General features: G+C 41.7%; 1 protein-coding gene across 1 annotated transcript; it reads right to left on the bottom strand.

Annotated features, from left to right (window-relative positions):
- Positions 1 to 10,388: 10,388 nt before the first annotated feature.
- sec61a1a (SEC61 translocon subunit alpha 1a) lies at positions 10,389 to 18,542 on the bottom strand. Its single transcript, XM_084061161.1, has 12 exons — positions 18,397 to 18,542; positions 16,893 to 16,960; positions 16,695 to 16,760; positions 15,666 to 15,744; positions 15,448 to 15,579; positions 15,246 to 15,355; positions 14,850 to 15,003; positions 14,447 to 14,607; positions 14,143 to 14,340; positions 13,237 to 13,428; positions 13,053 to 13,129; positions 10,389 to 11,627 (listed from the first exon to the last, which is right to left on the bottom strand). Exons 1-12 carry the CDS (start codon positions 18,401 to 18,403, stop codon positions 11,441 to 11,443), a joined length of 1,431 nt encoding a protein of 476 aa, XP_083917287.1. The 5' UTR covers positions 18,404 to 18,542; the 3' UTR covers positions 10,389 to 11,440.
- Between the last annotated feature and the right edge of the window lie 490 nt (positions 18,543 to 19,032).

Raw genomic sequence — 19,032 nt, forward strand, 5'->3', positions numbered from 1 at the left:
GGAGATTGGTAGAAGGAGGTGGTGGTGGAGGAAAGAGGGGGTGGTGGAAGGAGGGTGGTAGGTGGTGGTGGAAGGAGGGTGTGTAGGACCTTGTGTTCTCCAGAGCTTGCTCTCCCTCTAACCTCTCTGTTACCTCCCTAAATAACTCTGACCATCACTTCATAACCTTCTCCCTCTCTCTTTCTAAACCTACTCACCCGCAGACCGTCACCACTTGACGTAACCTGAGGTCCCTAAACCCCTCCATTCTCTCTCAACGTGTCGTTTCCAACCAGCTTTCTCTCCATCTCTCAGAGAACAACCTGTTGATCCCAACCAGTCAGGATTCAAACCGGCCCACTCTACGGAAACTGCACTCCTTGTAGTCACAGAAGCACTACATGCTGCCCAGGCTGCCTCCCACTCTGCAGTCCTGATTCTTCTAGAGTCTAGACCCATCAGCAGCATTTGGCACAGTGAACCACCAGCTGGGTTCTCCTCCTACCTAACTGGCCGGACCTACCAGGTTTCTTGGAAAGATTTGCTCTCCTCTCCCCGCACCCTCTGAACCGGGGTCCCCCAGCTATATGTACTTGGCCCCCTCATTTTCTCCTTGTACACTAAATCTCTTGGCGCTGCTATCTCTGTGCACAATCTATCTTATCACTGCTATGCCGATAACACTCAAATGTTTCCATCCTTCCCCCACGTCTGCCAAACAGGTGGAAGAGTGCATCACTGCATGTCTGGCTGACTTCTCACAGTGGATGTCTTCACACCACCTCAAGCTGAACCCAGACAAGACTGAACTTCACTTCTTCCTAGCTAAGTCCTGCCCCATGCAAGATCTAACCATTTCTATAGACAACGCCCTGGTAACTTTGGTTCCAACAGCCAAGAACCTTGGTGTTGTCCTGGACAGTCAGCTCTCATTCAAGAGCCACTATCACAGCGGCCACTCAATCCTGTAGGTTTACACTCTATAACATTCGAAGGATCAGACCCTTCCTCACCCAGGAGTCAGCCCAGCTCCTTATCCGGACATCAGTCATATCAAAACTGGACTATGGTAACTCTGTCCTTACCGGCATGTGCACTTTAGTCTCTCCAAATGATCCAGAATGCCACAGCACGCTTGGTCTTCAACCAGCCAAACTTAGCACATGTCTCCCCCTTCTCTGCTCCCTGCATTGGCTCCCAGTTACTGCCCGCACAGAGTACAAAACACTGACATTGGCCTACAAAGCAACCAAAGGTATGGCACCCCCATATCTTCAAAGCCTGATCCAACCCTACAACCCCTCCCACTCTGTCAGATCAGCTAACACAGGGAAGCTGTCAGAACCTTCTCTAAAACATCCAGGACAACACTCCACACATCCCAGACTCTTCTCCCTTCTGGCTCCCAACCTATGGAATGAACTCCCCATTGCAGTTAGAACTGCAGACTCACTCCCAATCTTCTGCCCTAATCTGAAGACTCACATCTTCAGACTCCACCTCAGCCCGTAGCACTTGCCCTAGCCTTGACAACCTTGCAGGATTATGCAAAGGCTAAAATGTTAGATAGCATGTTATGTAGACTGATGCCAGGTCATTGTTGACCTGGCATCCTATAGTGTGTATAGGTTCAATGTACAGGCTGATGATAGGTTCTTGGTTTACTTATGTATTAGTTTATTGGTTTACTTATGTATTACTTTATTATTAGATTATTAGTTTACTTATTTATTACTTTATTATTAGATTACCATTTCGATGCATTTGATGCATTATCTTGTGTTGTCCTTGCTTACTGTAAATCACTCTGGATTAAGAGCGTCTGCTAAATGTCTAGATTGTAAATTGTGGTAGAAGGTGGTGGAAGGAGGTGGTGGACGGAGGGTGGTAAAAGGTGGTGGTGGTGGAAGGAGGTGGTGAAGGAAGGAGCTTTAAAATGGGAAAAATGTAGGCATTTTGCAGATGCTTAATCCAGAGCGATTAATACATAAACGTAATTAATACATACGTAAACCAAGGACCTATCATCAGCATGTACATTGAAACTATACACTCTATAGGATGCCAGGTCAACAATTACCATCTGATTACATAACATCCTATCGAAGTTACATTTTAGCCTTTGCATAAGCCTGCAAGGTCGTCAAAGCTAGGACAAGTGTTACAGGCTTAGGTGGAGCCTGAAGAGGTGAGTCTTCAGATTATGGCAGAAGGTTGAGTGTGAGTCTGCAGTTCTAATTGCAATGGGGAGTTCATTCCATAGTTTGGGAGCCAGAAGGGAGAAGAGTATGGGACGTGTGGAGCGTTGTCCTGGATGTTTTAGCGAAGGTTCTGACCGCTTCCCTGTGTTAGCTGATCTGAGAGAGCGGGGGGGGGGGGGTGTAGGGTTGGATCAGGCTTTGAAGATATGGGGTGCCATACCTTTGGTTGCTTTGTAGGCCAATGTCAGTGTTTTGTACTCTGTGCGAGGCAGTAACTGGGAGCCAATAGAGGGAGCGGAGAAGATGAAGACATGTGACCCTTTTTGGCTGGTTGAAGACCAAAAGTTCCATTCTGGATCATTTGGAGAGGCTTAAGTGCACATGCCAGGAGGCCAGCAAGGAGAGAGTTACAATAGTCAAGTTTTGATATGACTGATGGCTGGATAAGGAGCTGGGCTGACTCCTGGGTGAGGAAGGGTCTGATCCTTCGAGTGTTATAGAGTGTAAACCTACAGGATCGAGTGGCCGCTGTGCACAACAGAGCTGCTCCGCGTTGAAGATCGGGGTCATCTGGGGTCGGGCTTCCTGTTGGCCTTCACCCGACCCCATAGCGAATACATCGGGGGACGTGCCTTCTCTTTTTCACCGAAGTGTACCGGAATGGCTTCTCCTTCTGAAAAAAAAAAGAAAAATGCTCATTATTAGATTGTTCATAAAATATCATGAAATAACTTTGCTAGATGTTTGCATTGTATAGTTACCTTGCCGTGATGTAAATCAGGTGGGCGAGAAACAAAAAATAGTTACTCCATTGGTTTGAAATTGATGATCGTGTGACACCCCCCCCCCCCCCCCCCCCCACACACCTTCAAGATGACCAGGTCCAGGCCTGGATTTACACAGTTCCCCCCAACCCAGCCAGAAAAAAGTGACCTTTGGTACCTACCAAAAAGTGACTTTTGGGACCTACCAAACAGTGTCCTTTTGGTACCTACCAAACAGTGACCTTACAAATGAACAAGGTCTTATGGACCTTTTCAAAATGACCAGGTACAGCCTGGATTTGCAGAGGCAGATGAAAACAAAAACTACACTACCAACATAGTCATAGATTCAACGTCGGCCTTCAAACCTGAAAAAAAGAGCAAAAATCTTTAACCACATCATCACACGTACGACCCAAACGGCATCCAACACGAACAGCATAGCTGTATTCACCACAAGCATCATCCAACAAACTGCAGCATAAAGCAACTGCAGCATCCAGCAAAGGAAAAGGAAAAATGACCAGGTAGGACCGTCACAATTATTATTACATAATCGCAAGTATTTGAGATAACCGCAATACTTTTTTGGGGATCATAGTCATAATCGTTTCCATGTTGAAAAATGTTCATATATTTTTTAAACATTTTCAAAACAATTGTGGAAATAGCCGAACTACACGCTCAAAACGCATCACGACGTGATGCGTTTTGAGCGTGTAGCTCGCCTTTTGTTTACGAAGCCTAAAAAAAGCCAGACAAAGTTTTATTCAAAATGTCAGTAAGACGCAATTAAATAGTTAAATCGAAATTATTTGAGCGACAATTTATCGCCAAGTTCAACGTCATAATGGTGACAGCCCTAAAGAGGTTCCTTACTTTGAGCCGTCTTCAGAGGAAACCCCCGGCCGACCTGGGTCTTTCGGCGGCGGAAACCAACCGGTGTTTAACATCGAGGTGGATACAAAAGCACAGAACGCACTGTCGTGGATTTATGCATCAACGAAGACACATACACACTGTCGTGACACACTGTCGTGTGCACAAAACACACTGAAGTGGAATTATGTGATAAATCAGCGATCGATACACCGGATGGAGACCACCGCAGGCAGACCAGGGCCAGCGCCGCAGAGGAATCCCCCCCACCCCATGCAGACAAATCCGTGGAGAGAGAGAGATCTCCAAGCTCTCGATCTCTAGGGCATCCTCGGGTTGAGCCTTCCAGCGGCGTATCCCGTCATCTCCATCCTCCGTCCGTCCGTCCAGGGCTGTCATGATTACAAATTTAAGTTGACGATTAATTGTCATACAAATAATAATACTTCAACGATTATGCAAAATAATTGCGATTATCTAAAATAATTGCAATCAGACGATTATGTAAGAATTGTGACAGGCCTACGTACATCTGGCTAGCTTCACCAGATCACCTCTGCGTCGTCATTAGAGGTGGATGTTCTGGGAGGGTGCTATACTGCAGATGAGAACCTCAGTCTTCTGGGCATTTATGGCGCAACCTCGGCACAGTCCGTCTCCTCTCTGAGAAACAAACAAACAAACAAACAAACATTAATTCAAGTGACCGAGAGCCAGATAAATACCAGATATATACGTATACTGTATCCTGTACACAGCATAGTTTATCTAATCAAACCTATATAGCATCCCTATGCTGAGGGGAACATTAGTCGAAAATAGCAGATGGCAAAGTGGTTTTGGGAAAAAGGAGCAAATCAAGTACAGAGCCAAAGGTCAAGTTTACAAAGTGTTGACGGTTTAAGTGGTTAAATGTCTACCATTCATTCACACAACACTGATAGTCAATGAATCTATCGATGAAACCCATGTAAAAACTTTAATCTGCGACACAATTTTACTATCTATCTATCTATCTATCTATCTATCTCTATATCTATATCTATATCTATATCTATATATATATATATATATATATATATATATATATATATATATACACAAAATGCATTCACTTATTCCAGTCTATTCCAGTTTGCATACCAAAATCCTATTTCAATATGCTAGATCAATTTATTACTTATTTTATTTGGAACAAAATAAAAGTCCCCACGGTTATGTAAAGCAGTGGTTCTCAAACTTTTTCCTGTCAAGGACCCCCAAATTGACACTTATTAGCCCACGGACCCCCATTTGAAAAAGATAAGCCAGGTACCCCCATAAGAGAAGATTTTTACGGCTCTAGCAGTGATTCTCAATCATTGTAATTTAAGGACCCCCCCGTTTGACATGCATTAGGCTACGGACCCCCAATTAATGGTATTTCTATCTCTGGGACCCCAATTTATATTGTAAAATCAATGTTAATGTAACTCTGAGAGTGTACAAATGGAACCAAATGGACCCGTTAGGGTCTCAGAGTTACAGACCCATAAGGGTCCATTTGGTTCCTATAAATTATTTAGCTGGGGACCCCCTGGTATCCCCTCAAGTACCCCTGGGGGTCCCCGGACCCCACTTTGAGAACCAATGATTTAAAGCATTCTTAGAGATCAAAGAACCTTGGCGGTCTTGCACTACCAAATACACAACTACATTACATTAGAAACATGACATACTGGCGGCATCAACAAAACAACGCTGAACAGTCCACCTGGATACAAATAGGCTCTATGCACAGTAGCAGTGGTGTAAAGTAACTAAGTGCATTTACTCAAGTACATTTTGAATTCCAGACTTTTACTTGTAACAAGAGTAGTTCTACATTTCAGTATAGAGACTTTTACTTAAGTAAACACATTGAGTACTTTTTCCACCACGGCATAGTATCCATATTAATTGGGCCCCTGACTTACTTTCTTCACAGGTGTTACCAATGATTCTAATGAAGGCTCTGTTTCATTCAGTGTAGCACAGTGGTTCTTTTAATTTCAAGGACTCCCATAACTCTGAGTGTTCAAATGAACCAGTGAGGGTCCATTTGGTTGTATGTGTACACTCTCAGAGTTACAGATATATAAGGGGCCATCTGGAACCCCCCTCAAGAACACTTTGAGACCCAATGTGTAGTGTACCCAGTGTAGCAGAGTGTCTCCAGTGAGCCATCAAACACACTATCAGCACCCTGACTCTGTTTGACCAGAATGGAAAAGAGCCTTAATTAGTATCATTGGTAACACCTGTAAAAGGAAGTAAGGAAGAGGCCCAATTTATTTCCAGTATGGCTTCTGTTCATAGAGCCCATTGAAACATCCATAATGTATCTCATCATCACTGCCAGCACACGTCTTCCTCACTACCTCTAAACACTACAAACTACACCACTAACCTACAAACTCACTACCTCTAAACATTACAAACTACACCACTAACCTACAAACTACACCACTAACCTACAAACATACTATCTCTAAACATTACAAACTACACCAGTAGTTCTCAAACTTTTTCATGTCAAGGACCCCAAATTTGATATATATTTGGCCACGGACCCCGATCTGAAAATGTTTTGTACCTCCAGAAGCAAAGATATGAGTAAAAAAATGTTTGTTTTAAAAAAATACATATATTCAGAGGTTTTCACAAATTTTCAAAAATAGCAGATCTACAAGCTCATAGCGCGGCACTCAGTGTCTCAGCATCACAAACAAACACAGCTCAATAATACAACATATTCCCTTCACAAACATCACACAACATAGCTCTTCATCCTTACTAGTTGTTGCTTTTCCAAAGGAACATCAAAGTGAAATTACACACAATTCCATCAATTCCTTAATGCTGAACAGCTAATTAGCTAAGCTATCACACCTGTAGAATGGCCATGTTTCACATGACGCTCGTCTGTCACAAGCGTCATGGAACAACTTGTTCCTGGTTTGCGAATTTTTGACATTTACAAGCCGTACATCTACATAAACGTTCACATTTCAAATATAAAGTGCTGACCCCCAAGCCATGGATGTAACCAGTTAAAGTGCACTGGTCTAAGTATCCGTATCGTCCGTATTGTTCAATAAAAAGCTTTTTAATCCAATCACCAGCCATTTTCTCCAATGCTTTCAACTACGCGCCCCTGTCGGCTGGGAGGTGTATTGCACTCTGATATATTACAAATAAAAAATAAAATGGCCGCCGATCGGATTAAAAATGCGTTTTATTGAACAATACGGAAGATACGAGTACAGTGCGCCCCAACTCGTTACATCAGTAGCTTGAGGGGCAGCACTTTATATTTGAAATCGGAACGTTAATGTAGATGTGATTGTTGTAAATGTAAAAAAAAAAATCGCAAACCAGGAACAAGTGGTTCCATGACTGTCATGGTATGACTCGAGTCATGTTTCAGGGCTACTGTAGAAACTCACCTCAGTTTTTGTCGGTTGGAGATAATTCATTGTGTTTCCACGGTCTGGTTTTAGCAGCTTTTTTTTACCACCCTGGTAAACATTGTGAGTTGTTTAGTTCACTCATTTTACTTCGAAACATTGCAGAGCTGAGTGTCTGACTGTGAGTGTGTTTGTCGGTCGGTGTATTAGTGAGAGAGGGGGCGAGCCCGATAATTTGTGGTTCAAATAGCCCCGCCCCTCCCCTCCCCCCCTGCTTCCTAGGGAGTGTCAAGATATATTTAAAGAAGGTAGGGTCATCTACGTCATTTTCGCTATCATGCAATTCCTGCCAGCAGATTCGTCGCACCATGGGAGCCAGACTGCAGCCGTGAGTTCAGTGGAATGCATTGGAGTTAATGAGAGCCCGGTGGATCAGCTCATGAACAAAAAATATTTATGAATGACTGAGACCTTTGTAAAGTAATTGCTTCTGGGAAATAAAAGAAGACATATCACACATTGTTTTCTGCTGTGTTGCTTTTCGATGTGTCCACTGTATAAGTTTATTGAGCTGTCTAAAGAGCACAAAGTAGGCGATACTGCCGAGACAGAAACCAGTGTTGCCATGTCCACTTATTATAAGCGACTTTGGGCTTATTTTTCTGTGAAGTTGCTTGTAAATATTGGTAGTTGCGGGTTGCGGTTTTATGGGCTTTTTTCTAAAGTGTAGTTGATTATTTGGACTTGGGCTTCACAATTTTAAAATTATTTTAACCAGTGGTTCTTAATTATGTTTATGTCATGGACCCTCAAATTAATATGTATTTGTCCCTAACCCCCATCTGAAAGTACCAGATTTGTGTTGTTAGTGTTTCAAAAATCCTCAATATTTCACATTTTACTTCAAGATTTTTTTTTAAAATAGCAGATCTACAAGCTCACAACGCGTTGTGAGCTTGTAGATCGGCTATTTTCAATGTATACAGTAAAGGTTTAAAGTGCTCATAATGGCCTAGTGCAAGTCTTCAACAGGGGTCCGCAACGCCTAGGGGGTCCATGAGGTACTGCAGGGGGTCCGCGAAATTGTTGCTTGATTAGACAATGAAAATACAAATAAATTATATATACATATATATATATATGTATACAAATATTTGATATATATATGTGTTTTTAAATATCCATTTGTCTTCATATATCTTTTTAAAACATTTCCCACATTTATGTATTAAATAAATGATTCTGTCCATTTTGAATAGCTTGTATACATGATTATTGTGCAATTGACAGATTGTTGTTCTCGGTTAATAAGGTATGTTTATAAATGGCAGTGCGGCCACCCTACTCACTGTACCCTACCCTGTACATGTATATTAAATATACCAGTAAGACTCCCTAATCGGGAGATAAGCGACCGTAGGTCACATGTGAGCTGCAGTGGCAGGGGGTCCTCCACTGGGGGCGCCACCACTTTTGCATCCGTTCTGGAGCACCAGGAGTGGGTGGTCCCCGGGAATGCCCCGTGAGCAGCCCCGTTGGGGTGGTCATTTGGTAATTTGTCCACATGTGCTCATTTTTTACACTTGGGGGTCCCCGAGGCAGCTGGGGGTCCCTGGAGCTCCGGGGGTCCTTGGAGGGTGTAGTTTGGCAGGTAAGGAGTGTGTGTGCAAAATGTGGCATGGATCGGGACAACGGGTGCGGAGATATGAGCAGGGCAAAAGTGTGACGGACGTGTGTGACGGAGTGACGGAGTGACGGACGGACAGGACGGACACCTGGAGCAGGTTTCTATAGTAAGTGCGACCTACGGTCGCAAAAAGCATGAATATATTAATCTGTCTATTATTTTTAATAGTATTGATGCACAATAACATGTATGTTTATGAAACACAATTGTATACATAATTATACAATATACCCCCCCCCCCCCTACGAAGTAGGTGTCGAGGTAGGGTAGGGGGTCCCTGCTCCATCTCCCCATCCCCTGGCCCCCGGTGCTTCTTTTGGGCTTGTTTTCCTAGACCTAGTTGCTTATTTCCCTCTCACAATCTGGCAACACTGCCAGAGAGGATTTTTGTACAGTCTATGGACGATACATTCCACTGTTTAGATGCCTCAATAAAATTATACAGCGTGCTAAAAAAAATCCGAATTGATTGGATAAAAACCTGTGATATGTCTTCTTTTATATTCCTGAGCCGATTATCTGACAAATGACATAATCGTTCAGAAATAGTGTTTGTTCACAAGCTGGTCCAGCTGTCTGCCATAGACTTCATAGTATTTCACCAAACTTCCTGTTCCAGTTTTGCCTCCCATGAGCATCAATGGCGTCTGCTATGCGAGCAATGGCGTCGGCCCGCCCCTAGGCTGTCCCTTCCTTGTTTTCTAATTTCCTTGGGGAGTGTGGAGCAATTGGCTCTATTCACAGCAGCCATATTATGAAGACATTCACAGGTGTTACCAATGATACTAATGAAGGCTCTGTTCCATTCTGGTCAAACAGAGTCAGGGTGCTGATATTGTGCATGTTGGCCCACTGGAAACACTCTGACTCTGTTACACCAGTGGGTCTACAGTTGGGGTCCAGGGACCCTCATGGGCTTCCAAATGGCCCATTACAGGTGTGTAACTCTGAGAGTGTAGAAATGGAACCAAATGGACCCGTAAGGGTCCATTTGGTTCCATTTGTACTACACTCTCAGTAATTGGGATTGTGGACACCACTGTGCTACACTAAATGGAACAGAGCCTTCATTAGTATCATTGGTAACACCTGTGAAGGAAGTGATAATATGGCTGCTGTGCATAGAGCCTATATTAAACCTGGCTTCTATGGCAGGTTTTCTCAAAGTGGGTGCAGTCAGTGGTGGAAAAAGTACACAAATGTTTTACTTAAGTAAATATATATATATATATATATATATATATATATATATATATATATATATATATATATATATATATATATATATACACACACACACACACACACACACACACTGTACCTTAACGTGGCTTTTCTTCAGAAACATACAGGTATAAAATATTCATCGAGAACATCAGGCTATACTATACCTTACAAAAAGGCAGTAGACAAATCATTACTTTTTTTGTTAGTTCAAAAAAATGAGTCGTTCTTTTATTGAGAATCTTTATCTGGAATACATTTGTTCAGAGCCGCAATTCTTTTTACATTTAATCAAAAGACATTATCTTACACTAACAGAATTCAAAGTGATTCAATGCATAACCTATATACAGAAAACCAAAAGTCTCAGGTTGTGAAAAAGTGACCAACGCAATTGTGCTCAATGAACACAAATTAAAAAAATTAAACAAAATTAACCTCACTCGATCTTACGTGGGTAACAATAATGAACATGGCATAACAGTAAAAATCGCCAGTCCCTGGGTACGCCATGTAAATCAACTGTGAGGACTGCTGTACTGTACACGTTCACAAAATAAAGTAAACAATTTTAAGGTGGACCACATAGTGAGTCTTGCACCCCCCACTTAAAGACCCTGTTGAGACAACAGGTTTAAATCAATGTCAAATGCAGGCAAAAATGTTTATATTACCGACAGCAATTTTTTTTGGTTCATATATTCCCTTAGTTGGGAGGTCAAGGACCAAAAAAAAATAAGATACATTTTAGCAATAACGGTATGGTAAGCATGAACAGATTCCTAGACACCAGTCAGACGGTGAATATAATTTATGTTTACAAGGAGAACATCCAGTCCTCTTATGCATACTGTCTTGGGTTATTATGGAAGGTGTCCAGCAGGAGGTGGACTGCCATTGTCCAAGTCAAGTACGCCTGCATCCTGCAGAGCTCTCTTCTTCTCCCTCATCATTTCATACACATAGGAAACCTTTGAGGGAGTCTTCCGGTCCTCAATCAATCTCAAGTCAGTAGAAAAACTGATGACATATTAACAGAAGTTTGTCTATTTGTTTTTGAATAATAAAAAAGGAGGGAGGGAGCTACATGGATGATGCCATTTCAGCTGCCATTCCTGAGGGACGCAGAAGGAGAAACTCGAAGAATCATCCCATAGCTGGACAGCAGACTGTGCAGGTGGTTGAAATAGATGAAAAACAATATCTGGGTGGGTGGGACTTGGTTGGTGCTTGTCTGTGTTATACAAAGGTGGTGGGGGAAAAAAACAGTTTTCTTTTCTAGAAGAGCAGAGCTCCCATACTGCCTACTTCACTCTGTTCCTTGACAAAGATCTCAAAGTACTGGTAGATGATGGTGACGGCCAACAGGATACCAGTGCCAGAACCAATGGCTCCAAGGAAGTCAGCCATCACTGACAGACCACCAATACAGAGGCCACCGAAGGCAGCAGCAGTAGGAATGTACCTGGAGAACACAACAGAGCAGATTTACTGGAACTGTACAAAAAAACACATTTCAAGGTCAAAGCACATTGAGCACCTATTTAAAATGATATGCACCCAAAAATTGCAGAATTCTGTTTCTTTGTATTCTATTCAAAAACTAGCATTTCAGCTTTATTTTTGATAGGGACAGAGAGACAGAGAGAGGCCATGACATGCAGAAAAGAGCCTCGAGTCAGATTTAATCCTGGGTGAGAAACGGAAAAGAATATAGCTTTGTTTATGTGGTATGTACCAGGGGACCCACTGGGGCATCCAGATGCAAACGGTTCTATAATTATTCAATCATGCAACTAATTATTGCAAATGGGACAAATAGTCTGGAAAACGCTGTATGAAATCCTATGCCAAAGCATACCATGTTATGCCATCGTATTTCTTAACTGTGTCTCATTGTTTTCAAAAGACTACAGAGTCCTGGATTAACTTGCCAGCTGTTTAGTCTGAGGTGGGAGATGTTTTGAGAATTGCAAAAATATACACTAGATAAGATAAGGAAGCAACCTGTTCTCAAGCTCATTGCTGAGCATAGTCGACACACATTTGCCACAGCTGATGGATATAAACAGCAAACCGTAATGAGTACAAGTTGACATGTATTAACACTTGCTCATACAATAATCATGTTTATTACACGGCTTGGTTGAATGCTCGATTCTGATTGGTCAGTCATCGGTCATTATTTCTGGATAATGACCGATGAGCTCTATAACGGACCGCTGTGTAATCAGAGACTCAGAACACCTGCTCATATCAACCTAAGCTGCTTGGTTTTATGCTTTATCCAACATGACAGCCATGTAAACAAACACACAATGTCATTTACAACTAAACGTTGCTCTCAAGAATGTTTTTGAAAACATTTGAAGTGAGAAATAGACGATGCAATAACCGAAAAGTCTTTCTATTTGATCCACTACACTTCCTTGTTTATCGTGGCGCAACAACGGGGGGATACCAAAACGCTCGCCCCAAAACAAAGTCGCCCCGGGGCAAATCCGGCGGCATTACAGGCAAATCGGCAGTAAATAGAATGGGGGGCGAGTGTGTTTTGGGGCGAGTTTTTTTCCATTTCGTCATTTGTTTTTGCGAGGCGAACTTGTCCGCCCAGCCCAATACTTATGGAATACTTTCATTGCCGTAAGCAAGGAAATACTTCGTTTTGTTGTTACTTTTGGGTAAATGTACTTAATGTATTTATTAAGTAGCCGTGTAATAAGCGGGATAATGCATGGGGAGGTAGTCATTATTGAAATTTAAAGCCCTTCAGGGCGATTAACCACCGGTTAATCGCCCTGTCGGGCTTTAAATTTCAATAATGACTACCTCCCCATGCATTATCCCTTGCATAACTGAGGTAATATGAGGCCTGCAATATAACACGTACCTGTTGAGTTCATGGACCATGGAGGTCTCTCTGTGACCCCTCATCACCATCTGCTGTTCCTTCAACTGTTTCGCCACCTGGAAGATTTTATAAAAGCAACTCAATATACAAGACTCTTTGATGGTGAGCACAGAATCTGTGTGTAAAGGGTTTCATTTCCGGAATGCCACACAATAAGACTTACATCTTTAGCGGATGAGCCAGACACTTCAATCCAGGTCTTGGAGAAAAAGGCACAGGAACCCAGCATGAAAACAATGTAGATGCAGGCGTGGACTGGGTCATCCAGGACAGACCCAAAAGACTCTGGAGGAGAGAGGTAGTAGCATAGCCCAGCAACAGGGTAGGCACGAGCTGGACCCCCAGATGTTGCATCCTGTAAAACAACCCAGAAACTGTCTTTAGGAGAAGATAATGCTATACAATTCTATGAACAATTGTGCCATCTCTATTGAGAATTGAATGGATCTCAAAACAGTATCTTCACCAGTGCTACCTTATTTTTAGTTGATGTGATAAATTGCTATTTTACTGACTTGACACAAAGCTTTGTAACAAACAAACAAGGCACAACACTGAGTCTGGACCCTTAGTATGTCACAAGGGATTTGCTCGATAATCTCTTTTATTGTGGAACAAACTTAAGTTACAATTGTAAAACATATTAGCCTTTATTAGTTCTGGCAAGGAACTTTGAACAATGGAAGTTGTAGTCCATTCATTTGTTACAAAAAGGAAACATAAGGACGGCCAGATAATAATTTGGGTGGTCAGTATCTGCTTAGTGCCCAAATCAAGAGCCAGCCATTATAATAAGGTTATAAACAATTAAACAATTCAGGCTATGAATTAGCAGAGGGAAGGAGCGCTGCTTGGCTGTCTGCAGTGAAGGTTATCTGGAAGGTTCTCTTTGCCTCTGTTCCATTAAAGTATTTCCAAAGAGAGACAAGGCACTCTTCCATTATAGATTAAAAAGCCTTCATTATGTGGGCATATCCATGAAGGAGAGTTAAAGATTCTGGCATACACAGACTGTACTAAAAAAGGGTGCTTGAAAAGGTCTGCAGTGTTTAATCGTCTATATACTTACAGACCACGTCCCCAGCAGGTTGACCAAGAAATTGCCACTGAACCGCGTGGAGAGCATCTGGGAGATGACGTAGAGGTTGGACACCAGGGCAGACTGCAGGATGATGGGAATGTTGGAGGTGTAGAAGAGCTTGATGGGATATGTGTTGTACTGACCACGGTAGCGTGCTGACTTGATGGGCAGATCCACCCTGAAGCCCTATAGAAAAAGAAGTGGAAGAATGCTGTTAATTCCGTTTATAAGCCATTGATAGCAGCACACACAGAGGGATCTTCTCTTATTACCAACTCCTACGGGCACTCACCTGGAAGTATATGACCACAGCAAAGACAAAGACTGTGGCAATGAGGTTCATGAGGTTGGGCAAGTTCTGTCTGTAGAAGGCCTCTCTCAGAGCACGCACTTTGTCCGTTCGTGTTGCTATCAAGTGGAAGAGAGCGATGATGGCTCCCTCAAACTCAGTGCCTAGAAGTCAGTAAAAAGAAAACAGTCAAGACATATTCCTGGAGGTAGCAGAAGAGCAGTGCAGTGTGCTTAAAAAACAAATATGCCTTAAGTTATTAGACTGGTTTGGATGTTGTTGTTTTATAAGTTATATTTTCTTATTGGAGAAAGTAACTTCCAGTTATCAGTGCACATAATAGCAGTGGCCAAGTCAAAGTTTGCTACAACAACTATGACCAACAGACCACTTTCTATTCTCTTACCTCGGCCAGTGTTGACAGTGGTGGGACTGAAGGCTTTCCATACAATGGTCTCACAGATATTGGTAGCGATGAACAGGGAAATACCAGAACCAAGACCATAGCCCTTTTGAAGCAGCTCATCCAGAAGTAGGACAATCAGCCCGGCCACAAACAGCTGGAGAACACAACATATAACATATCTGATATTAGTCTATTATTACATATATATATATATGTCCTAAATAATTATAAAAAATAATAATTGGATCCCTCAATGAGTACTTTTCTCTCAAAGAAACTCCCTGCTGACCCAAATGACTGACCCAGTCTCTTATTCAAGCTCCAATCACACACTCTGGGCTAAGTGAGAGAACATAACTGCTGTCATGAAGAAAAATATGTGTCTGCCATTCTTACCTGAATGATGATGAGGAGACAGATGCCAGCTCCCATCTCTGAGGGGTCTCCATACATGCCTGTCATCACATATACGATGGCCTGGCCAATGGTAATGATCATACCAAATACTAAAACATAAAATAAAAATAAAAATCAGTGGTTGGTTAGACATCTTCATGTTACACATTGACAAATTAAAACCCGATGTTAACGGACGTACATTTCTGTGCTCCATTGAAGAGGGCTCTGTCTTTGGGTGTGTCTCCCACTTCTATGATCTTAGCCCCTGCAAGCAGCTGCATGATGAGGCCTGATGTGACAATGGGTGAGATACCCAACTCCATCAGAGTACCTGTTGAGAAAGTAAGAGTTAGAAACACCCAACCACGCTAAGGACAGTACTTTAAAAATGTTTTGGTACAATCCCTGCTGAAATACCTCTGTTGGAGGCCAGAATGACTCTCATCCAATAGAAAGGATCTGCAGAATCTGAGGACATGATGCCAAACAGTGGGATCTAGGGGAAGAAAAGTTTCCACAAAATAAGCGAGGTGTGATTTTAACCCATTAAGACCTGAGGCAGATTCTACATCTTTCTGAACAGTTTTCCAAAAAACGCATGTCGCTATATCAAACTTATTCATATCAAGAACCCCCAAAATGATGTGTATTTGGCCTGCCGACCCCCATCTCAAAATATTTTGTTACATGGACCTCCAGGAGCAAAGATTTCAGTTAAAAATGTTAACCCTAACCCACCCTTTAAAATACATATAAGTTCAAAGATTTGCAAAATTTTAAAAATAGCAGATCTACAAGCTTGTAGCACGGCCCGAAGTGACGCGCTGTGAGCTTGTAGATCTGCTATTTTTGAATAGCCAAATAATAAAGTGGTTAAATGGGTTACGGCAACATACGCTCCAGTGAACTGGTGCCACGAAACAGCTTAAGTAGTAAGAACACTTAAAGTGATAATGAAATGGGCATCCAAGTCCATAATTGTAATAATTTGCATTTTGATGATGCTAAAAATGTAGATTATCCCCTGGGTATTCATCATCATTGCCCAAAGCTGAGGACAGCCCATGAATGCCCAAGCTATATATTCATCACATACCATATTTAGTCACAGAGTTGGAGAAAATAGCATTTGAAAAGTCACTTGTGGTGACAGTTCAGCAGCAAACAGTATGTATTATAGCGTGTGCTGCTGATTGGTCAGCTACTGTGCCCCATCAGATATCACCCTCCCTGTCCTTTTATCAACACCCCCCACCACCATTGACTAGGTTTTGTCAGTTAACCAGTAGTTTCCTAATTTGTATTGCAACAACATTTTAGCCATTTACTGAATAGATAAAATTTCATGTATAGTCTTTACACAACTAAGTACCCTGCAACAGAGCTGGGAGATAACTAAACAAGGACATTTTTGCATGAATAACTAACTGTATTAGTAACATTTACCTGGCAGCACACAAGGAAGATGAAGAGTGTGATGGCGGTCCATAGCACCTTCTCTCTGAACTGGATCTGTTGTTCAATCACATTATTACATATTTATTACAGATAACAATAACAACATGCAACTGGAGCAAAGAGGAACCATTTGGAATTCAGAGCTCGTTTAAACTATATGCTTAAAGGAAATAAATGTGAACTAACCTTTCTTTCGGGCTTCTGTATCTCAGGCAATACAGCACAGAATGGCTTTATCACCTCCAAGAATTTAACTGAAAACAAATGATGGAACGTACAATTTACAATTTAAACATTTAGCAGACGCTCTTAATCCAGAGCGATTTACAACAAGGACAACACAAGGTAATACATCAAATGCATGGAAATAGTAATCTAGGATCATAAGTAAACCAAGAACCTATCATCAGTCTAACAGTAGAATATCCCCAAAAAATCAATAATCTGTACATTGAAACTATACAAATGATCAACAATGACCTGGCATCTGTCTAAATAACGTGCTATCTAAATTACATTTTAGCCGTTGCATAACATAATTAGAAGATGGTCCATTGACGGTGGGACGTGGCACTGATTGACTGGCCCACTCAAGTCAAGTTAACAGTAATTAAAACATACACGATCAAAGGGCATCTTGCATGCCAGGAATAACAGTGGACGACTTGTATGATTTTGTAGTATTTCCACTACCAACATGCTGTTGATCTAGCCTTGGATCAAGGCTTGATCAAGTCTTGATCAAGGTTAGATCAAGACTATCACAGTAGATGTATTTTTTTTAAATCATTTTTTACATTTTTACATCTACGATAATACGAAAGTAACAGTCAGACTCGATAAGATAGTCGTGAACCAAGGCTACTGTTGATCCAAGGAAAACAGGCACTGTAACACTTGGATTGTTATGCGTCGTCATCACTGGGCTGTATTTGAATGAGTTGCTACAATAGCTACTTAGCTAGCTTAAGAAGCCAACAACAGTCATCAGTGAGCCCCTTTAAACTGGGTCCCACAGTGAGTAAAACATCCAGACATTCACTGTTTTTGACTCAAATGTATTTTAGCTAATAGCAACTAAACTGGCTTACAATCCCAAACTAGACGGACGTTCACGTCAAGCAACCAGTGTTGCCACGTCTGCTTATTATAAGCAACTTTGGGCTTGTTTGTCTGTAAAGTTGCTTGTTAATATTGGCGGTTGCGTTTTTTTGGGGCTTGTTTTTAAAGTGTAGTTATTTTGTATATTATATTCTAATTATTGAATAAGCAGTCCTCAAACACTTGCATGTCAAGGATGCCCCAACATAATGTATTTCTCCGCAGACCCCCCCACCCCCATAAATTATTTTCCAAAAATACATTCCAAATGTTATTTCGCTTTTTCTTTTCAAGATGTTTTTGAAGATAGCCGATCTACAAGCTCGCAACGCGTTGTGAGCTTGAAGATCGGCTATGTTCAAATAGTCAATGTACTGTTTAAACTAAAGTGTTTAAAGTGCTCGGCCTAGTTGCTTCTTTGGTCGTGTTTTCGTAGACCCGGCGGCTTATTTCTCTCACAAAATCTGGCAACAGTGCAAGCAACGTTGCTAGCTAGCTGGTTAAGTTAGCTGCAATAACTCAATAGTAGTGTTTTGAATTAACTTAGCGACGATCAGAATATAATAGTCATAGCTTGTCGAATACTCACTCCCCATGATGTCTCAGATGTAATAACCCTGTGTGGGTTCCTTTGCTGGAAAGAAGAACAGATTTATTGTGCCACCGGCGAAAGAACACTTCTTCACTACTGTTGCCGCCCCAGTGGCTCCACTATACTACTGTGTCTGACTGACTGACTGCCACACTGGGCTACTGGGACGACCACACTAACATCCCATAGCTCAGCGGGACAGCTGGGCGTGATGTGAGCGAATGTGAAACACCCAGGAAACACCCCCTCATATCATATCATATCATATCATATCATTTATTTCTTATTTTGTTTGTAACTGTTTATATGATGTTCTGCACAGTAGTGTATATCTGTCTGTCATTTAATGTCACTATGAATTGAGTAAAAAAGGACCCCAATTGTTTTTTATCCCATTTAGTTGACCTTGTATTTGAACTGTACTTTCATGTGCTTTGTCTGCAAACTTCTAAATAAAGTATTCAATCAATCAATATTTGTCCAGTGGTGGAAAAACATTCACATTTGCATTTTGATGATGCCAAAAATGTGGATTATCCCCACATTTGGGGCCGGGGGCCCTGATTTTTCCATTACTTTTTAAATATATTTCTTAATGTTTATTTTATTTGAAAGTGAAATATCCCTTTAACT

Source organism: Gymnoscopelus microlampas (genome assembly GCF_963454915.1).
Source record: "Gymnoscopelus microlampas genome assembly, chromosome: 7".
In the NCBI taxonomy this organism is placed as follows: domain Eukaryota; kingdom Metazoa; phylum Chordata; class Actinopteri; order Myctophiformes; family Myctophidae; genus Gymnoscopelus; species Gymnoscopelus microlampas.

Coding starts and splice junctions, on each gene's coding strand:
- sec61a1a (XM_084061161.1), bottom strand. Junction 14,341..14,446: donor CTGTGGTCATATACTTCCAG/GTGAGTGCCCGT, acceptor CTTTTTCTATAG/GGCTTCAGGGTGGATCTGCC. Junction 13,130..13,236: donor CTGGCTCATCCGCTAAAGAT/GTAAGTCTTATT, acceptor AAAATCTTCCAG/GTGGCGAAACAGTTGAAGGA.